Below are 23,995 nucleotides of genomic sequence, written 5' to 3' on the forward strand. Positions count from 1 at the left end.
CAGATTTCTCACCCACTGGAAACATTTGGTCATAGCTTACTGAGAGACTGGTACACCACTACAGTTCATGAACTCTACGTTAGAGATGAAGCAACAGGGAGCGTCATGTGCTCCTATCTGTCACCCATGTTCATGAACTGCGCCTTAGAGATAAGGCAACAAGGAATGTCATGTGTCCCTACCTGTCACCCACGTTTATGAACTTTTCCCTAGAGATGAAGCAGCAAGGGATGTCATTGGCCCTACCTGTACCCAAGGTCATGAACTCTGCCTTAGAGTTGAAGCAGCAAGGAACGTCTTGGGCCCCTACTGTCAACGAAGTTTGACTCCATGACCAGCTGGGTTAGGCTATAGCCACTGACACAGTTGGCAGCTCTGTGTACAGCAATTCGAATCCTGCACATTTGCAAATCAACTTGCAGATTTGATCATTTGTTCATCCCACTGTATTATGTAATCACAATAAGCAAAGTTTCTTTCATATCCTTTCTGGTGTTGCAGTTTTAATGGTCAGCCGTATAATAACAAGCTCATTCTCCGATGGTATTGCAATTTTAATGGTCAATAGCATAATAACAAGCTCATTCTCTGACGGGTTTTTGCTGTGGTAGCTATCCTGGAGGCAACTAGCTGACGATCTGTTCATTAAACCTACACAGGTACATTAAAGCACTACTGTGTTCAAATCATCCTCTGTGTTACGGTCATCTTTACCTCTAAAGCGACTATCATTACTGCATATGCAGTATCAGTCCCTAATAATGTCTCCATTACTTTACTCAATCCAAATCTCTGTTTGTTGTCTTTCATTGCGGAAACTAAGAAAAGTAAGATATGACTAATCCCTCAAACATCATTATTTTACACTTTGTAAGACATTTTCTACTGAGCAGCATATAAGTGTAATTTGTGCAGCTAAAAGACAGTGAGATCTGATGACTCTTTCATGTTGTTTCAGAAAATAATGTCCAGCAGCGAGTTGATTGAGAAGTCCACCTTCTACTCGTTCCTGTACCCTTGGCTTGGAGAAGGTCTTCTCACCAGCTCAGGTTGGTATCACTCGTTACTCAATAAAGGTAGAGACACAGTGACATAAACTGAGATAAGTATCACTATCAACATCTGCCAACGATAGCCATGTGCTCAATTCAGATCTGAAAAATGTGCATGGTAGATGCACCAAGATAAATGTATTCAAATTACCTGATAATGATAAATCTTTCGGCAGTAAGACAAAGCCTTTTTCAACGTATGAAACTGTCACATCCCATTTGCATAGTTACAATATGATACTCACTGAATATAGCATGGGGGTGATACGCTGACCTTTCTCAAGTTCAAAAGAAATTTAAAATTGCATATGTTTAACGTAAGCGTATGTCAAACCTGTAAGGTTGATTATTAGAAATTGAAACTAATAATACAAGTACTATCGTTCACCTTGACTTAACGAAGCTGTACCTCTATATAAATAAATTCGTGGTCCAATAATCACTGTAACGCTATCCGCCTTCGATAATGAACTCAGATTTGAAAAAGTAGCTCACATTCACATTAAACCGCATCACTAACGAGTGACATGCATAGGAAGTATAGCTAGACGTCAGTGGATGATAAAACCACCCAAAAGATCCTATCAAGTATTAATCCGTGTAACAGTGGCAAACTTTTAGTGGACCCCTGTGAAATGGAGAATGGAGCCCCTTTCTGTTGCCATAACATATGTAAATGGCTTATTGCTGGTAATTTGTTACGGTTATTTGAATGTGGGTATGGTTCAAAAGAACTTAATATGAGTGAACTGTTACGTAGTAGTGCGACATCTGAACAATACTCTCTGCAAGTGGGTCTCGCGGGACACAGAAAATGTACCGTATCAAATCTGCCACAGCAGTTCTACACTCACTGTCAGTCAGTAAGTTTTAAAACTTACCTTCACAACTGAAACTCTGCACACGGAGAATGGGGTATTTACGAGGCTAAGTCAATTATTATCTGCGAAGTAGTTACAAAATTTTATTGTAATCAAATAGGAAACTTATAAGAACATCATTTTTCGACCTAGTCTCCTTGCGTTTCAGTGCACTTGATCCATCGTTGTACAGACTTCCTGATGCCCTCATAAAAGGTTCTCGGTGGAGCTGCGAGCCAAGAATGCACAGCTTCTTTCATTGCTTCGTCCGAGGAAAATCAACGGTCCCCTAATCCCCGTTTGAGTGGGCCAAACAAGTGATAGTCAGAAGGGTCAAGATCGGGACAATATGGAGGATGATCCAGTACTTCAAATTTAAGTTTCTGGAGCATTTCGGCAGTGTCGGCAGCAGTATGCGGACGGACATTGTTGTGCAACAACACAACACCTTTTGACAGCAATCCCCGGCGTTTGCTTCGAATTGCAGGCTTTAGCCTGACAGTAAGCATCTCACTGTAACGTACAAGAATGTTCCAGTACTGGACCTTGTGTGCCCAAAAAAACAATAAGCATCAGTTTTCTTGCGGACGGCTGAGTCTTGAACTTCTTCTTGCACAACGAATTTAGATGTTTCAATTCCATGCTCTGCCGTTTACTCTCCGGTTCGTAATGATGGATCCATGTTTATTCACCAGTGGTGATCCTGTCTAAGAAGTTGTCTCCTTCGTTACCATAGCGATCCAAATGTGTTTTGCAGGTGTCCAAGCGCGTTTGTTTATGCAACTGGGTGAGTTGTTTTGGGCCCCATCTTGCACAAACTTTGTGAAACCCAAGTCTGTTTTGGATGATTTCGTAGGAAGAACCGTGACTAATTTACAGGCGATGTGCCACTTCGTCAATAGTTAATCGTCTAAGAGAATCATTTCATGTTAACGCTCAATGGTTTCTTCATTTGTGGCGGTAAACGATTGTCCGGCTCCTTCATCATGCGTAACACATGTGCGACCATTTCGGAATTTTTCAATCCATTCGTAGACACTCCGTTGTGGCAAAACACTTTTCCTGTACTGTATCGAAAGTCTTCGATGAACTTCGGCCCCTGATACGCCTTCAGATCACAAAAAACGGATCACCGAACGTTGCTCTTCTTTGGTGCAAGTAGACAGCGGAGCAGCCATGATTAACAGCACGACAGCGATAACGAAACTAACCGAGCAGCTTGAAAATGGCAAAGAAATAACAACAAAAAAAGCATGCGTCATCAACTAAAACGACAGTACTACCAAAATAAGCAAAAATATAACTAAATTGCGGATAGTAATTGAGTTACCCTCGTATTGCTAGGAACAGGGGGAACTTTCTGAAAACTGAACGATTTCATCATTTTTATCATGCTCCAGAGTTAGGTAGAACAAGTGGTACTTAGCAGTATGTGAGACAGCAGTGATTGCACACAAAGAACAATATAAAGTATAGGAAAAATATTAAATAAATGACTTGGGAAATTAAAATGAGGAAAAGCAATTTTAATTAAACTATACCGAGTTCCAATGAAGTAAGCACAGGACAAAATTCACCTGACATTCAAGATACATGTGCAACATTAGTCAGAAGTTTCCGCAATTACAGAACTTCAAGAAAAACATAGAATGACATTAATTGAAAGGGAGAGTGACTAAACTGAATGCTTATAGCTTCCGTCTGAATGACCAGAACACAATAACATAACCATCATCAAGCTTGCTAAAAGGACAAAGAACCGTAAGTTTTGTAATACCAGGCTCTCGAATAGCAGCTATCCTTCATAATCCATAGCAAGTTTGATGCCCGAGATTAGTAAAATAATCAGCAGGACACAGATGTCAGACGAATGAATTTACTGCAAAACCGTGTATATGAACAACACTTCGAATAACTGAAACATTCCCACTAGCAAGTGCAGACACGCCGCACTGCATTTCATCTTCCACCGTACTTAGCAAGCCTCCAGGAACATGTATGTTTCAAATCCACCTGCAAGCGCGCACTTTCTACCGCTATCACAATGACTGGCTAAAAATACCAGAAGCTTTCTGAGGTAACCATGGTTCCTTCGCAACATCTCAGGGGGGAACAACTCGAGACTTTGCTTTGTATATACAGATATTAGTTAGAGAGCGTCTTTTCACAGTATCGTCAAAGCTCAGTTCACGAGTTATTGAAAGCATATTATTGAAAAAATGAAAGTGTTGTTTGGTACGCAACTTTCCAACAGACGTACTGGACCTAACTGAATCATGAGGTCACCTATTATATTTTGTGACGTAACTTTTAATCTGCAAAGCAATAGCACGAAAACTACACAGTGGTTTTTTCATAAAAAGGACGCAACTGGCACATGTCATGGCATCAGACACTATGAGTGACCGGATTTCGACTTTCAGATGAAGAAGAAATCTTCAAGATTGTGCTCATCGGCTCACAATTCTCCCCATACTCTATTAAAGAACCGAATGTAACTTATTTGTGAGTGTTTATTGAATCAAACTTTAATTCCCCCACCCACAAGAAAAGAATCACTGACACAACACATTGGAGATAAGACTAATACAGTACTCGACAGAGCACCCTGAAACATCCCCTTTAAAAAAATTAATGAATTACTGTGCTGGTAAACCCCTTACATTATTTGATTTTCAAACAGCTGAGCAGAACTGAACGTACTCAAACATTCACTAAAGTGACACACAATATTTTTTTTAGCGCAACGCTGTCTGACTTCCAGTAATCCCTACAAGAGAATGGCCCTGACTAAATTAACCTATACGTTTCACAAATCACTTACCTCACAAAAATCTTCGTTACTCGAACTACTGCAATACAGCGAGCGCCACTACTGCCAGCTAAATAAAAGATTCAAACTACGGAAGGCACTAACTACTGATAGGCATAGTTAGCAAATGAAAGATTTTAATAGAGAACAAACACTGTATTTACCTTAATAGTCATAATATATATAGCAGTTCATGCCATCCAGTCTTACAAATTTCAAAACTCCGTCATTTCTCTCCCCACATCCACCACTGCTGGCGGCTCACCTCCAACTGCGCAACGCTATGCTTTGTTAACATCCAGCTGCCCAACACTACAATGGCAGACAACAATGCAAACTAGCCACAGACTGCACACAGCACAGCCAGTGATTTTCATACAGAGCGCTACGTGGCGTTACCAATATAAAAACCTAAACAGCCTACTTACATAGCCCCCATGGTCCCCCAAAAAAATTTTACAAATTGTTTTGGGCACTGGCCAATACATATTTGTTAAAATTTTTGCACAATTACAATAACAGAGAAATCAAATGCACACACTTATTGATACAATGTTGGTCAAAAGCTAAAATTTTCTCACAGTTCATAAAGACAGTCCTGATCGTTCATCACAATATAATAGCAGTGTTTTTCTCAAAGTCTGAGCAGTAAAAGAAAATGCACACGGAAGTAGTGGATTTCCATGCAGTTTAGAAGAAGTAGTGTTGTCCTTCTACCGGAAAGACAGTGCTGACTCTTGACATGCAGGCAGGTAATGGGCCACAACAGAGCAAACCCACAGCAGAGTCAGTCGAAGTTTTGAAGAATATTGGTAGGTAGGTCATCACAGACTGCAGTCCTGGTAGAGATTATGGTATTGGTGGGCCATCAGAGGTGCAGACCCACTGCGGTCCTTGTAGAAATAATGGTATTGGTGGGCCATCAAAGATGCAGACCCACTGTAGTCCTTGTAGAGACGGCCAGCAACCATCTGTTGCGACTGTGCAGGTACACAATCACCATCAAAGAGTCTTGCGGAGAATATAGCAAGTCCATAAACCACCACTTGTGCACTGAAAAACTTTTTTTTAATTGTCCTTAGAACCAGCAATGCTGTTATCCATTCCCTTGCTGAATTATCAACACACGTGCAAACACTAACAGTCCCTACTTCTCACATGTTATCCATATACTATGACCAACAGAAACGTGTGCAGTGAAATGTAACTTACAACTTACTTAATTTGATGAACTGGTGTCAATTACAATTTTGTAACATAAGAATACAACAACAAAGGTGCAAAATACATCATTAAAGAACATAACAATACAGATAACATTTGTGGTAATACAGGCTTTACAAAAGAATAGAAATAAACATGTACACCAGTGCTACAAGAATTATGACATAAGTACATACATAAAAGATCAGAATAACTTTTGAAACATCAACTTCACACTTGAGCATTAAAACAAAACAGAATAAATAATGTCTAAACATCTTTACAAAGTAAATAACATATTATTAGAAAAATTCTACAACATAACTTTATTAGCTAAACACATAAAGACAGGAAAAACATAAATATACAAGAGTACACAAACACATTGGGGGATAACACAATGGAAAGGACAGGGTTCGTTTTCAGTGTAACATTTGGTACTGCAGTCCAACCCAAAACTTCATTCCATAGATCTTTCGTCTTATTTCAACATTTGTTTTCACCAAAACATCCTATGCAAGCATGCTTTCTGTATTTATATGTTCACATATTTCTTACCTCATTATTTATTTTCCATTATCTTACATCATTTATTTCCAAGAAAATCCTAACTAAACTTGTTGTCTCTAAACCCTACTTTTTTGTTCATATCCTCTTTCAAAATACTTTTTTGGCCAAATCATATTCTTATAGCTTCTCAATTCATTTCTTCCAATTCATCACAACTCGTTCTCTTATATAGCCTACCCCATTTTAAGCTAACTTAAATCTACTGAGCTCAGATATATATACTAAGGGACGAGGCAATGCAGCAGTACAAAACAATTAACACAAACAGCAATGGCAAAAAAATGGAAATTGGCAAAGCAAGCAGCTAATTATGACAAAGCTCAAGCATGAAAAAATATTACAGTAAAGATGGCCATGTCTAATACCTATGTCACATCTTAACACTAGAGTGATGCATCACCTTGACTTACTGTTAAAAAATAATTTTTGCAATTCCTGTAAAGGGAAATGTCTATTTGTGCTCTCTTTTCTACGAAAGTACATCATAAAATTTTTCTTTACTGGGTCTGTAGACAGAAAATTGTGATATTAGTACATCTATTAAGTTTTATTTTAAACAATGCTACTGCAGCTACAAACTTGGTAGTAAACAAAATGAGCAAATATATATATAAAGCAACTAGGCAAATGGCGTCTCCAAAGGCAAAAAAAATTGTCTCAACTAGAAAGACAATAGATGTAAAATGTTTCTCCTCATTTCATTAGGCATTTTAGTAAATATCATAAATTAAGATCTCCACAGTATAATCATATGTTTTCAAGTTTGAGTGTGTCGTATTTGCGATGCTTTCTACAAAGGAATGTCAATAGTGAGGATAATGGCCTCCTTTTTTTTTCTTCTCCACCTGTGCCTCTGAAAGGCACACACTAATGGCTTTTTTCCAGGCGACTGTCGCGCAGCTGGGTGACCACGACGCATTACGTGAAGGTGGTCACTTAACATTCTTACCGAAATATTTACGACACCAGTTTACACTACAGTGACAGTCTCATATAAAAGGATTCACAGGTCAAGACTTTGCGTTACAGATGTGTAGAAACAAAATCCTATTAATATAACAGTGTCCAAAAAATTTTCGTCGGCATTGTAATACATTCACGCATTTACATACATTTCATAACCCTTAAAGTACGATTCTTGGTTTCCAACAACCTTTTTCACAAACCAGAGTCCCTAACCACTACTCATTATTCCTTACCTTATTACACATATACATATTCATCGACACTTCTTCAATATTTCATCATAACAAATATGTAGCATAATCAAATTCCTCATATAGCATCAGCTTATTGATCATAAACATACCTCAGCAGCATAATACCCATCGTCGTCGTAAAAATAACATTATAACAACTCAGTCAAATCTCAAAAACTTTGTAGCTCTCTGCAATAATTTAAAAACCTAAAAAAAATTCTCTGCTCATTTCAATAGTGTCATCTACCTCAAACATACTTTAAAAATCATGATCGCATACCAAATACATCATTCAAAGCTCTCATAGCATGACAATGGTTCCGAAAAAATATGAACAGTTCACAAAGTACAGACAAAATACAATTTCATAAGTATGAAATTATCCAACTGTGTAATTGCGTAAACATGTGTCACTGATGTAGTAAAAAAAAAAAAATGTTTGTCTCTCAGTTAAATGATCAGATAGCTGTGTAATTTATGTGTTAGAGAAATATGGTACCGAAGTGTAAAGTTGTATAAGCAAATACCATATTAGCTAGGGCTCCTTGTGCTTGCCAAACACATGGTACACAAAGTAAGCGTGTACCCCCCTGAGGATTAATGTAATTATACCCTCAGGTGTTACAGATTACAGCAATGGAATGAAATGTATCACGGAAAACCTTTGTATCATTGTAATTAAAAAAGTCTTTAAAAATAAATGTTTGAAGTACAAAATTAATCACTCAAATACGTGTCCTTTAGCGCTAAATGTGCGTCTTGCCATAAGATAATTCTGTGGAAGTGTCATAGTTATCGTCCTCCGAAAGCTAAGTTCTGCAGAAGTCAATGTACTTACCTCATGATAAACCAAAGTGAAATGCTATGCGTATAGATATCGTAGTTATTACGTACATTACTGTGATCAAGAAATTACTATACCGTAACGTATTGTTGCAAAGGCTGTCACATTGTAGCTATACCACAAAAGTTACTACTAAAACATGTTTTACTTTCCAGAAGAATTCAGAAAAACTGTGCAGATATAAAACAGAAACACCACAAAAGCAACATTGTAAATTGTCACTCATTAGTAGCGTCGTGATAAAATCGTGTAGCTGTGACATAAACTAACCACTGTGTCATCTGGTATCTCGCAGAAAATACTTTAAGTCCAGAATGTATTTTCAAGTAAACCAAAATGTTGCATTAAAATCTCTTTAGCAGTACAAGTATATGTTCTAAGTATGGAAGGCTGATAGCCGTTACGTAATTGTGCAACTAACAAGCAAGAATGTACAAATAACAACACTGTGTCGTCTGTTCACTATAACAATGCATTCGTAATTTTTGTTTAAAAATGTTCCCTAGGTTCTAGACTAGATAGTTAACTTCAAAACATTGTTGCATGTTAACAGTTTCTCAGAGTGAGAAATTGTACTAGTAGCGTGATGTGAAAAGTTTTATGGCAAAGACTAAGTTAAAAAACAGATTATCTTTCAATAAACGGTTTTACATGTGAAATGTGGTGTAAACCTTTACTCTTCCTAGTACGCAGAGTTTCAACTTCAACGCAATTAACATGTGGTATACGTCAGATTCTGTAAGGTCCATTGTAAACTAGAAAGAATTTGTGACTCAAGTGTTTCTTCTTATGTGACAATGAATGAGCTTTAATGAGAACTTTCTGACCAATATATAATTTCTTTGCATTTGCTTTACCGTGTAGTTTTCTCCTTTAGTCTGCTGCAGATTTTATATTTTTAATAGCCAAATCAATTATGGCTTTGTGTTGAAGTTTACATGTATTCGGGAAAGATACAAGCTCTCTGATTCTGTTCGGTGGTTCTTCATTCGTCAGTACAAGAATAGGTGGTAAAGTAGTGGAGTCATGAGGCATTTCATTCAGCACGTTTTGAAATGAGTGTAAATATCTGTCCCAATACTGATGCTTTCTGTGACAATAAAGTCTGCAAAGCTTGTTGATTTCTTTCATAATCCGTTTAGATGGGTTACAATGTGGTGAGTACAATGAAATAAAAACATGTTTGATTTTATGGTTCCGAAGCATGCGTGACCAAACAGCAGATCTGAATTGCGGTCTGTTATCTGAAATGACTTTACTAACGTGTCCAACTTCACGTAAGAAATTTTTAAAAAAGGTGTTGGATACAGACCGTCCAGTGGCTTTGCGTAAAGGAGTGAAAGAAACAAATTTTGAAGTAAGTTCAACAGCGACTAGAACGTATGAAAATCCATTAGATGTTCTGACAAGCGGTCCCAAGAGATCAACAGCAGCAAATTCTTTTAATTTAGAAGGAATGATAGGAAGCAACGGAGCACGATGTGAGACAGTAGATGGTTTAGCCTTTTGACAAAGTTTACGAATGGACAAGACTCTTCGAGTTCTCTTTTCCATATTGTTAAAATAACAAGTCGTCCGAATAATATGATAACATTTTCGTGGACCAAAATGTGCATAGCTGAAATGAATGTACCAAATGAGCTTATTAACAAAATCGTCAGGAATGGAAAGTACCTATAGCTTGTCATCAACAGTGCAGCGTTTGAACAGTATGTTGTTTCTAACCAGATAATAATGCCGAATTTGTGTGTGTGTCTTTTCATGCCATTTACTTTTGATGTCTTTCCAAATCGGATCTTTATCTTGTTCATGTGCAATGTCCTTCAAAGATGTGGTGATGAAGTTTTCAAAGGCGACTTTCTGAATGTAAAGAATACTGAAATTTTTCTCGAGGTTGCCTTCTGTATTACTTTTCTCAAGCCCAGCCGGTGCGCGTAACACTGCGTCTGCAACAATGTTCTCCTTGCCGGGAATGTAGACTATTGTGAAGTGGAATTCTTGCAGAAGCAATGCCCAACGTTTTAACCTGTCATGATTTAATTTTGAAGACATAAGAAATTGTAATGCACGATGATCACTTTATACTTTTACGTGCTTACCAGAAAGAAAGAAACGGAATTTGTTAAATGCCCAAACGATAGCTAAAGCTTCTAATTCAGTAACAGAATAATTTTTTTCAGATTTTGTTAGCACTCGGCTAGCAAAAGCAATGGTTTTCTGAACGGTAGTGTCATTTTCTATGGCTTCTTGAAATAAATGGTCACCAAGACCGACTTTAGAAGAATCTGTGCTAAGGCAGAAATCTTGTGATAGATCTGGATGAGCTAGTATTGGCGCGTTAAGTAGCGATTCTTTCAAAGAATTGAATTCCAACTGTGCTTGTTCGTCCCAGTTCCAAATAGTATTTTTTTTCCAGTGAGAGAACAAAGTTTTGGTATAACTAGAATTTGCATATTCAGAACACGACGGTAAAAATTAACGAGACCTAGAAAACTGTGGACTTGTTATTTTGTGGTTGGAACTGGAATGGCTCTGATTGCTTCTAACTTTTCAGGATCCGGCTGAATGCCTTCAGAAGAAATAATATGTCCCAAAAACTTCACCTTTGTCCAACCAAATTCAGACTTTTCCAAGTTAACTGTAATTCCAGATTCTGCAAAAATATGTAACACGCTGTTGAGGATGGGATTGTGTTGTTCCTATGAGGCTTCTGCTATCAGAATATCGTCCACATATAAGGTGATGTGACGTTTTAAGAACTCAGGTAATATGGAATTTAGCTCGCGAATGAATGCTGCCGAAGAAATGTTCAAACCAAAAGGAAGTTTCCGAAACTGATAACAAACGCCGAAACAAAGGAAAGCTGTGTATTTTCTACATTCTGGATGAAGTCCGATCTGATAAAAGCTGGATCTGAGATCAATAGAAGACAACACTTTTACACCATTAAAATTTTGAAGAAGTTCTTCCAACATTTGCGGCCTGTCTCAGGAATAATGATAGTATTGATTTGTCTCGAATCTAAGACAAGCCTGATCGATCCATTTTTCTTCTCAACAACATGTAATGGATTGTTGTATGAGCTTACTGCAGGCTCAGTAATGCCCTCGTCAAGCACAGATTGTATTTCTGTTCTAACACGGTCCCTATAATGTGCTGGAATTACGTATGGTCTAACACAAAATTTAGTATGCTCACGAACACGAAATTGGTATTGAAATCCCTTGATTGTTCCTGTTTTGTGAGTAAAAACTGTGGAATGTGCTTGTAAAACCTCAAAAAGATCTTGCCTATCAGTGTCATTACAATTCTCAATTGTTTGAATTTTATTCTGAATTAACTCATTAGTATCAAATGCGCCGTCGATATCATCCCCGTCAGTACTTGCAGAGTGATTGTTAGTGTCAAGTTCCGTCGAAAATTCCGAACTGTTGTCTAACAGGAGGTAAAGCCGATTAATTTCTTCGTCATGGTTTGAGAGCCAATCTTCAAATTTTAAAGCTATTGACTTACCTTCTTTCTCTAAACTTATTTCAGCATCGTGAAAGTTTAAGATTGCTTTGTATTCATTCAAAAAGTCTACTCCCAGTATAATTTCCGTCGACAATAATGGAACAATAAGAAAGTTCATAGAGAAGCTGTGGCTTTGCCAAAGGAATTCTAAGTTGGTTTGCTGGCGTACATCTACACTTTTTCCAATGATTGCACCTTGTAATTTAATCTTACGTAACGGAAGTATGGGGCAATCGTTCGATTTGTTGCATTTGCTAAAAGCTGTTTCACTAATTACTGAAATGGGACTGCCAGAGTCAAGTACTGCCGTAAATTTTACGTCATTTACAGTAATGTGAATCACAGTATATGCAATGTTGTTATGTTTTACGTCGTGTCCTGGAGTAAGATGTCCCTAATGTCTTCCATTTTTACGTAATTACTAGCTACGGCAGCTGCGTCGTCAGTTTCATAAGTGCGTTTTGTGGCTGCCAGCGGTATGAGTCATTGCCTATTGTGTCTTTGTTGGCGCGCGTCGTTATTGGGATTTGGAGACCTAACTTCTATAAATTCATCTTGTCGAGAGGGCCCTGCTCTGTTTGAATTCCGCCAGTTCTGATGCAATTCAGGTCTGTCGTTACGATCATATCGTCTGTCGTCATGTCAGTAGATTCCATAGTTTCTTTCTTGTCGGTCATGTGGTGGAGAATTTCTCCCTGAATCGTAACTGCACGCTGGACCGTTGCATCTAAAATTCTTCTTTCTCCCTTGATAATAATTATTTTGGTTCCCATATTGTCTGTTTCTCTGATGTCTCTGTGATAGTCATTACCGCGGAGAGGTGATCTTTCCCTGTAATTATTACTACTCTGCCAACGGTTGTCATACGGGTGGTGTCTGTTTTGGTCACGATTTACATTGTAAGAATAGCCTTGTCGTGTATTATTTCTGTCACCGCGGAATTGTGACAGATGTGACCTGTAATTGTTGTGCACCTATTTTCGCGTTCCGCGATTGTCAGTGTCATTTCCAGTTCTTGTAACAGTCTCTGAAAAGCTTCAATGTCGTCTTTGAACGTCCTGCTAAAATAATATGTCGTATATGTTCAGGCAATTTGATTAAGCAAATGCGGATGAGTTCTGAGGGGCTGTATGGGTTTGAAAGATACTGATTCTAATGCAACATGTCTTCAAAATATTTCATAATACTGGAAAATTCAGATTGTTCGAAACGTTTCATCATTATGATGCTATGTTTTACTCGGTCTTGTGTAGCTTGAGACCAATATGCTGAGAGGAAGGCATGATAAAATTCTCCTTCAGTGTGACAATCGTGAATGACCGATCGCATTCTTACAGCTGGTTCATTCTCCAAGTAGCCACACATAAATTCTAACCTGTGCTCCAATGACCAGTTTGGAGGAAAACAATGAGATAATTGATGAAGCCATGCTTGTGGATGAATGTCGTTGTCAGAATTCTTAAATGTTTTGAATTTACGTGTAGTAATGAACAGCTTATAGTCAAAATCATCGTGTCGGCGAGTCGCATGTCGGTCATTGTTACGTCGTGTCGGCGGTTCCATTTCAAAATTCGGTGCACATTGCCAATTTCTTTCATAACTTCCGAAATGCCCTGTGTTATTATTTTGCGGCTTTTCCGTATTTCTAAGTCCCTCTTCCCGTATTGGAGCGCGAGTGTCCTCTGAAATATGTAATTCTTGTATTACTTGTGCCAACTGATTTTGTACTTCCCGGATTTCTCTTTTGTACAGTGTATTGATTTGATTTTGATTTTGTTTGAATTTTCTAATTTTTTCATACTCTTCAGTGTCAGTGAAGGCTACAGGTCTTGTGTCATTCAGATCATCGTCTACCTTTGTAGATAAGTTAGTGAACTGATCTGAAAGTTCGGCTATTTTATCCGATAGTGAAATTATTTCCTCTGTGTGTTTTTCTGAACCAAGTTTCAGAGTGTCCATTTGTGTTGAAATCGTCTCTACTGTGTCCTTTAAGTTTTCCTGAGTTTTTGCAAGTTGCGTAACCGAATCGGTAGATGCAACTGAGTCAAATTTAGCTTGCAAGGTGTCGTGATTTTCATGGACAATAGTTCGCAGTTCTTTTATGGCTGCTTCGTGATTCTGTAATGCATTTTCATGACGCGAAAAAATAGGTTGGAAATGCTCACAAATTTGTGTTTTACGTCATTACAGACTTTTTAACATTTCGATTCGATTTTATGTAACTCAGTAGTTAAATCTTCACGTGTTTGTTCAAGTGTGGTGTCTAACTTTTGAAGATTTTGTTCCATTGCGTCTAAATGTTGCTGTGTTTGTCTCTGGTGTTGTTCCATTGTGTCTAACTTTTGAAGACTTTGTTCCATTGTGTCTAACTTTTGAAGATTTTGTTCCATTGTGTCTAAGTTTTGAAGATTTTGTCCCATTTGTTTCTGATTTTGTTCAAGCGTTGTGTCTAACTTTTGAAGATTTTGTTCCATTGTGTCTAACTTTTGTAGCCTTTGTCCCATTTGTTGCATTAACTGTAATAACAATGCACTGGTGTCTGAAACATGTTCCTCAGTGCTTTTCGGCAGTGAAGTTGCACCGGCAACATTCACATTTTGACAAGCAGAAAATGTGTCTTGACTTATTTGAGAAAGCGGTAAGGACCGAAAACCTGAATCTGCAGTATTTGAAAAATTGTGTCCGGTCATTCCCGATTCCTGAGGCGGGCTGTTGCCGACCGATTGATCGATAATGCTTCCCTGTTCACTAATTGTTTCACTGTCTACGCCATTATTTGCAGCCCGCTCCATTTCCCTATGCACAGTTACCAAATTACTACTTTGAACATTAGTTAATTCATTACACGGTGGCGCTAACACACTGCTTTCGTCTTCGCTATCATTTCTCAGTTTACTTTGGAGCCTAGTGTTACGTTTTTCACACGCCATTACTGTCACGATATTTTACACGATAACACAGAAAAGCACAATTTGAAGAGCAAAATAAGAGAACACATTAACATAGCACTGAAAATAATATCTAGTTAATTGCACGCGCAGATGAGAAATACTTGGTGCAAATCTACATGCATGCCACAACTGTTTTACTGTACCACAATGAAAAACTACAACTACAAAGGAAATTCTCTCTACAATTACGCGCTAGCAGTAAACAAAAGCTACACTAATTACACAAACTACAAGAAAAAATCAAAAGATTCCAGTGAGGTATCCTCGGCTAAGGGTCGACATATGAAACATCCCCTTTAAAAAAATTAATGAATTACTGTGCTGGTAAACCCCTTACATTATTTGATTTTCAAACAGCTGAGCAGAACTGAACGTATTCAAACATTCACTAAAGTGACACACAATATTTTTTTTTTAGCGCAACGCAATCTGACTTTCAGCAATCCCTACAAGAGAATGGCCCTGACTAAATTAACCTATACGTTTCACAAATCACTTACCTCACAAAAATCTTCGTTACTCGAACTACTGCAATACAGCAAGCGCCACTACTGCCAGCTAAATAAAAGATTCAAACTACGGAAGGCACTAACTACTGATGGGCATAGTTAGCAAATGAAAGATTTTAATAGAGAACAAACAATGTATTTACCTTAATAGTCATAATATATATAGCAGTTCATGCCATCCAGTCTTACAAATTTCAAAACTCCGCCATTTCTCTCCCCACATCCACCACTGCTGGCGGCGCACCTCCAACTGCGCAACGCTACGCGTTGTTAACATCCAGCTGCCCAACACTACAATGGCAGACAACAATGCAAACTAGCCACAGACAGCACACAGCACAGCCAGTGATTTTCATACAGAGCGCTACGTGGCGTTACCAATATAAAAACCTAAACAGCCTACTTACAACTCTTCAGTTGGTTGGAGCTGCTGCAGTTGCAGCTGGTCTCAGTAATTAATCTACAAAATCATTAGTAGTCAGAGATAGACTTGACAAACACGCTTCTCACGTGCAAGCAATACTATCTCATAATTTTGTTCAGTGACGGGGTCGTTAGTTGCATCAAATTTTATCTTTCACATCACTTTAAGGTCCCTGAGTTTCTTATTGAAAGTGACTAATTTATTTTTGTTGTATGGAAATGTACAGTTCTGTTTGCTGGTATTTTGTCTGTACGGTAATATGAAGTTGAACTCGTGATTAGAGAAACAGTTACGCTCCTATTTAAGTTCGTAAGTAATCTTGCAATTCTTGAAAAGTGATCAGCAACACAAATGTTAATTAGAAATACATCATTAACCTGTATACGGCAACATTCGTGGCGAGAGCACAGTCTGTTCTGTTAAATTAAAAAAAAACTGTCCTGTTAGCAATAACACAAGCAATCTGACTGCGAAAAAAAATGTGAAATACAAATAACTACAAAAAATTCCCCGTCTCACGAAAACAAAATTATATACGTGAAACTTGAAATAAAGAAGCGAATGCTCACTGATGGAAAAACAATAAAGTAACTGTATTAACAAAACAGTATTAACAAAAATATGATGCAGGCCGAACACGGGAAGAACGTAGATACAGGAACATCAGTGTAACTGTTGTAAATTGTCGTGGCTGTGTTAGGAAAGTGCCAGATCTCCAAGCGCTAATAGAAAGCACTGGTGCTCAAATAATTATACGCATTGAAAGCTGGCTAAAGCCGGAGAAAAGTTCAGCCGAAATTTTTGCGAAGAACCTAAAAGTGTTCCCAAAGAATAGACTAAACACAGTTGACGGCGGCGTGTTTGTTGCTGTTAGAAGTAGATTACCTGGTCGCGAAATTGAAGTACATAGTTCCTGTGAGTTAGTATGGGCAGAGGTCATTCTCGGTAAACGGAATAAAATAATAATGGAATCCTTTTACCGACCTCCCAATGCAGATGACACAATTTCTGAAAATTTCAAAGAAAACTCGAGTTTGATTTGAAACACGTACCCTACTCGTACAATTATAGTTGGTGGTGACTTTCGTTTTCCCTCGATATGTTGGCTAAAATACATGTTTAATTCCGGAGGTAGGCATAAAAAAATAATCCGAAATTGTACTAAACGCAGTCACTGAAAATTATTTCGAGGAGTTAGTTCATGAGCCCATGCGAATAGTAAACGGTTGTGAAAACATACTTGACCTCAATCCTGAGCTAATAACGAACACCAAAACGGATACAGGGATTAGTGAATACAGGGTTGTCGTAGCGAGATTGAATATTGTAACTCCAAATCCTCCAAAAATAAACAAAAAATATACCTGGAAAGCAGATAAATTCACTTGACGCCTTCCTGAGAGACAGTCTCCACTCCTTCCAAATTAACAATATAAGTGTAGACCAGATGCGGCTTGAATTCAAAGAAATAGTATCGGCAGCTATCGAGAGTTTTATACAAAATAAATTAACAAACGTTGGAGCTTATCCTCCTTGGTATATAAAACGGGTTAGAGCACTGTTGTAGAAGCAACAAAAAAGCATGCCAAATTTAAACTGACGCAAAATTTCCAAGATTGGCGATCTTTAACAGAATCCCGAAACTCAGCGCGGACTTCAATGCGAGATGCTTATAATAGTTTCCACAACGAAACTTAGTCTCGAATCCTGGCAGAAAATATAAAGAGGATCTGGTCGTACGTGAAGTATGCTAGCGGTAAGAGGCAACAATGCCTTCTCTGCGCGATAGCAATGGAGATACTATCAAAGAGAGTTCTGCCAAAGCAGAGTTACTAAACACGCCCTTCCGAAATTCCTTCCTCAAAGAAGACGAAGTAAATATGCCAGAATCCTAATCAAGAACAACTGCCAACATGAGTAACGTAGAAGTAGATACCCTCGGAGTAGTGAAGCAACTTAAATCAACAAAAGCAAGTCTTCCGGTCCAGATAGTATACCAGTTAGGTTCTTTTCAGAGGATACTGATACAATAGCTCCGTACTTAACCATTATACACAACCGTTCGCTCTAAAAAAGATCCGTACCTGAAGACTGGAAAGTTGCACAGGTCAGACCAATATTCAACAAAGGTAGTAGGAGCAATCCACTAAATTACATGGTCATATCATTAATGTCGATGAGCAGCAGGATTTTGGAACATACGAGGGCAAGTCAATTATTATCCGCAAAGCAGCTATAAAAGTTCATTGTAATCAAATAGGAAACTTACAGGAACATCATTTTTCGACATAGTCACCTTGCGTTTCAACGCACTTGGTTCATCGTTGTACAAGCTTCCTCATGCCCTCATAAAAAAAGGTTCTCGGTTGAACTACGAGCCAGGAATGCACCGCTTCTTTCACTGCTTCGTCCGAGGCAAATCGATGAACCCTTAACGCCTGTTTGATTGGACCAAACAAGTGACAGTCAGAAGGGGCAAGAACGGGACTATATGGAGGACGATCCAGTACTTCGAATTTGAGTTTCTAGAGTGTTTCAGCAGTATGTATGCTGTTAATTGTTGTGCCCCGTTCTCCATAATATTCCAGTACTAGACCTTGTGCATCCCAAATTACCGTAAGCATCGGTTTTCCTGCGGACTGTTGGGTCTTGAACTTTTTCTTGCACGGCCAATTTGTATGTTTCCATTCCATACTCTGCCATTTCGTCTCCGGCTCGTAATGGTGGATCCATGTTTCGTCACCAGTAATGATCCTGTCTAAGAAGTTGTCCCCTTCGTTACCATAGCGATCCAAAGGTTTTTTTCAGATGTCCAAGCGCGTTTGTTTATGCAACTGGGTGAGTTGTTTTGGGACCCATCTGGCACAAACTTTATGAAACCCAAGCCCTTTATGGATGATTTCGTAGGCTGAACTGTGACTAATTTGCAGACGATGTGCCACTTCGTCAATAGTTATTTGTCTAAGAGAATCATTTCATGTTAACGCTCAATGGTTTCTTCATTTGTGGCGCGTAAACGGTTGTCCGGCTCCTTCATCATGCGTAACACTTGTGCGACCATTTCGGAATTTTTCAATCCATTCGTAGACACTCCGTTCTGGCACAACATTGTTCGTGTACTGTATCGAAAGTCTTCGATGAATTTCGGTCCTGATGCGCCATCCGACCATAAAAAACAACGGAGCAGCAATGATTAACAAGCACGGCTGCGCCCTAGCAGCCTGCAAATTGCAAAGATATAACAACAAATATACAAAGTTTGCGTCATAAACGTAAAACGTCAGTACTACCAAAATAAACTAAAATATAATTAAAGTTCAGATAGTAATTGACTTATCCCTGTGTATTGTGTTCGAGCATTGTGAATTACCTCGAAGAGAAAGGTGTATTGACACTGTCAACACGGATTTAGAAAACATCGTTCATGCGAAACAGAACTAGCTCCTTAATCGCACGAAGTGCTGAGTGCTATTGACAAGGGATTTCAAATTGATTCCTTACTTCAAGATTTTCGGAAGGCTTTTGGTACTGTACCACACAAGCGGCTTGTAGTGAAATTGCGTGCTTATGGAAAATCGTCTCAGTTATGTGACTAGATTGGTGATTTCCTGTCAGAGAGGTCCCAGTTCGCAGTAAACAGAGTGAAAGTCATCGAGTAAAAAAGAAATTTCTGGCGTTTCCCAAGGTAGTGTTATAGGCGGTTTGTTGTTCCTTATCTATATCAACGATTTGGGAGACAACCTGAGCAGCCGTCTTAGGTTGTTGCAGACGACACTGTCGTTTATCGACTAGTAAAGTCATCAGAAGATCAAAACAAATTGCAAAACGATTTAGAAAATATATATCTGTATAGTGCGAAAATTGGCAATTGATCCTAAATAACGAAAAGTGTGAGGTCCTCCACATGAGTACTAAAAGGAATCCGTTAAACTTCGGTTACAAGATAAATCAGTCAAATCTAAAGTCCGTAAATTCAGCTAAATACCTAGGAATTACAATTACGAACAACTTAAAATGGAACGAAGACATAGAAAATGCTATGGCGAAGGCTAACCAAAGACTGTGTTTTATTGGCAGGACATATAGAAAATGTAACAGATCTACTAACGACACTGCCTACACTACGCTTGTCCGTCCTCTTTTGCACACCCATCAAAAAAAGTTTTGCATCACCTCGGTTCCTAGAGTTGCGGAACCTGTACAGAAAATTGGAATAGAGATCAACATAGACATCATTTCCACCCTTTTTATTGCTCATGAAAATCACACATTGCATGTTGTACCACCATACAGCGAGATCTTCAGAGGTGGTGGTCCGGATTGCTGTACACATCGGTACCTTTAGAACCCAGTAGCACGTCCTCTTGCATCGATGCATGTCTGTATTCGTCGTAGCATACTATCCACAAGTTCATCAAGGCACAGTTAGTCCAGATTGTCCCACTCCTCTACGGCGATTCGGCGTAGATCCCTCAGAGTGGTTGCTGGGTCACGTCATCCATAAACAGCCCTTTTCAATCTATCTCAGGCATGTTCTATAGGGTTCATGTCTGGAGAACATGCTGGCCACTCTAGTCGAGCGATGTCGTTATCCTGAAGGAAGTCTTTCACGACATGTGCACGATGGGGGTGCGAATTGCCGTCCATGAGGACGAATGCCTCGCCAATATGCTGCCGATATGGTTGCACTATCGGTAGGAGGATGGCATTCATATAGCGTACAGCCGTTACGGCGCCTTACTTGACCACCGGGGGCTTACGTCGGTGCCATATAATATCACCCCATAACAGCAGGGAACCTCCACCTTTGTGCACTCCCTGGACAGTGTGTCTAAGGCATTCAGCCCGAGTGGGTTGCCTCCAAACTGGTCTGCGATGATTGTCCGGTTGAAAGTAAATGCGACACTTAATCGGCGAAGAGAACGTGACGCCAACCCTGAACGGTCCATTCGGCATGTTGTTGGGCCCATCTGTACCGCGCTGCATGGTGTCATGGTTACAAAGATGGACCTCGCCGTGGACGTCGCGAGTGAAGTTGCTCATCGTGCAGCCTATTGCGCACAGTTTGCGTCGTAACATGACGTCCTGTGGCTGCAGCACGAAAAGCGTTATTCAACACACTGGCGTTGCTGGCAGGGGTCCTCCGAGCCATAATCCGAAGGTAGCGGTCATCCATTGCAGTAGTAGCCCTTTGGCGGCCTGAGCGACGCATGTCATCGACAGTTCCTATCTCTCTGTATCTACTCCATGTCCAAACAACATCGGTTTGGTTCACTCCCAGACGCCTGGACACTTCCGTTGTTTAGAGCCCTTCCTGGCACGAAGTAACAATGCGGACGCGATCGTACCGCGGTATTGACCGTCTAGGCATGGTTGAACTACAGACAACACGAGCTGTGTACCTCCTTCCTGGTGGAATGACTGGAACTGATCGGTTGTCGGACCCCCTCCGTCTAATAGGCGCTGCTCATGCATGGTTATTTACATCTTTGGACGGGTTTAATGACATCTCTGAACAGTCAAAGGGACTGTGTCTGTGATACAATATCCATAGTCAGCATATATCTTCAGGAGTTCTGGGAACCGGGGTGATGCAAAACTTTTGTTGATGTGTGTAGAATAGTCTGCGCGGTGTGGGATCCTTACCAGATAGGATTGACGGACTACACTTCTCACGAAGTTTCAATCACCAACTTTTTTTTCTGAATGCGAAAATATTTTGTTGGCACCAACCTACGTAGGGAGAAACTATCCCCATAATAAAATAAGGGAAATCAGAGTTCGCACTTAAATATATAGGTGTTCGTTATTTCCGCGCGCTTTACGAGATTGGAATAATAGAGAATTGTGAAGATGGTTCTATGAACCCTCTGCCAGGCACTTAAATGTGATTTACAGGGTATCAGAGTAGATGTAGATATAGATTTAGACATCACTAAGCCAAAATATTTTAACCATGAAATATTAGAAATTCGTTTTACATTAATAGTGGAAAAACATGAACAAATTGTCTTTACTTTCTTACAAACACGTATTCTATCCATTTTGGAAGAAAAATCAGTAAATCACACATTGTTACATTATCATAAAATCCTCCAATTCTAAATCGCTGACCAAATTAATTGCTACGCTTAGATGTCTCGGCAAATGCACTATTCAGTACCTTTTGAAGTCTTCTGAATGCAGTTAAAAATATCTCCCTACAAATGAAAAATAGTATCTGAAAGTTATTGCAGGCACATCTTGCTCCATCACAAGATACATTTCGATTCCTCCTCCCATCTCTCCAAGACGGCACTCCACTCATAAGCAAAGGTTCTACTAACAGTCTCTCGCATCACAACCTCTTTGGCAGAGATGTTGCTCACTATCACTCAGATGCTATTGAAGCTTTTTTTTTTTCCCTGTGGCATCCAAAATATTACCAAAATTACAATTTTCTGTATAAAACAAAACCTTTACAACAGTTGCAATTGGATTAAGCAGGCACTCGAGTCCCTAATCATAGCCGGCCGCGGTGGCCGAGTGGTTCTAGGCGCTTCAGTCCGCAACCGCGCTATTACTACGGTCGCAGGTTCGAATCCTGCCTCGGGCATGGATGTGTATGATGTCCTTAGGTTAGTTAGGTTTAAGTAGTTCTAAATCTAGGGGACTGATGACCTCCTATGTTAAGTCCCATAGTGCTCGGAGCCATTTGAACCATTCTGAACCCTAATCATAAACACAAGACAGCGCCTGCCTGGAGCCACGTTTCCCTCAGCGTTCTAAATGACAATCACAAATTGTAACTGATACAATTTCCAAATATTTTACTGTATATGAGTAGTTTAAAGTTCTGTTGCTTATGAAATAAATCGATTATCTGCTTCTTACTGGATGACAAGAAACAGAAAAAAAGGTATTTCATTATTTTAGTTTAAAAATCTAAAACATGACAAAAATTAAATAGACATCTTGAATCAAGTTTTTAAGTCATAAAATAGAAGATAGTGACAATAAAATCAGCTTAACTATTTATGTTAACACATTAATAAAATAAATGTTCCTACGTCTTTAAATGTGGTATTGATATTTGCACATATTTGGTGTTATTTGTTTTGTCCTGTTAAAATCTGAAGGATAAATTTGATTTAAATTTGCAAAATGCCAATGAAATGAAGTTGCATTTTTTAAGTGAGCAGAATCTCTTTTAAGCACTTTGTGTCTTGGGATGACTTTTATCGGAGCTTATTTGTTACGATACATGATACAGTAACTAATATATAATTTTATTTAATTAATAAATATTTAATTACACTTACCCCAGAAATAAAGGTATTAATACGGCAAATGTGTTATGAAATTTTAGTTTATCTACCATGGACTTTTGCACTATGAAACGTCCCCTTAGAAAAACTATACATGACTGTGCTTAAACTGACACACAATATTTTTTTAGCGCAACGCAATCTGACTTTCAATAATACAAGAGAATCGCCCTGACTAAATTAACCTATACGTTTCACAAATGACTTACCTCACAAAAATCTTCGTTACTCGAACTACTGCAATACAGCGAGCGCCACTGCTGCCGGCTAAATAAAAGATTCAAACTACTGAAGGGACTAACTACTGATAGGCATAGTTAGCAAATGAAAGATTTTGATAAAGAACAAACAATGTATTTACCTTAACAGCGTTCAAAAGTCATAATATATAGCAGATCATGACATCCAGTCTTACAAACTTACTGCCTCTGATGGACACACGTCCAGATCATCCGCTCTCAAAACTCCGCCATTTCTCTCCCCACACACACCACTGCTGGCGGCTCACCTCCAACTGCACAACGCTACTCGCTGTTAACAGCCAACTACCCAACACTGCAATGGCGAATATTACTCCAACAATGAAAACCAACCACAGCCTTCACACAGCACAGTCAGTGATCTTCATATAGAGCGCTACATGGTGTTACCAATAAAAAAAACCTATACAGGCTACTTACACTGTTTGCAATTCTTAAACCTGTGGTTAATGATTATTACCATAATTTATATGCAATAGATGGATGAGCAT

At 38.9% G+C, this 23,995-nt stretch overlaps 1 protein-coding gene across 1 annotated transcript in view; it reads left to right on the top strand.

Annotated features, from left to right (window-relative positions):
• LOC126199581 (uncharacterized) overlaps nt 1-23,995 on the top strand; it is a 252,274-nt gene that overhangs the window by 25,906 nt on the left and 202,373 nt on the right. Inside the window, exon 3 of the mRNA XM_049936505.1 lies at nt 959-1,049. Within this exon, the coding sequence (XP_049792462.1) occupies nt 959-1,049 (91 nt within the window). The remainder of the gene's footprint in view (nt 1-958; nt 1,050-23,995) is intronic.

The sequence above is a fragment of the Schistocerca nitens genome, chromosome 8 (assembly GCF_023898315.1).
Source record: "Schistocerca nitens isolate TAMUIC-IGC-003100 chromosome 8, iqSchNite1.1, whole genome shotgun sequence".
Taxonomy (NCBI): domain Eukaryota; kingdom Metazoa; phylum Arthropoda; class Insecta; order Orthoptera; family Acrididae; genus Schistocerca; species Schistocerca nitens.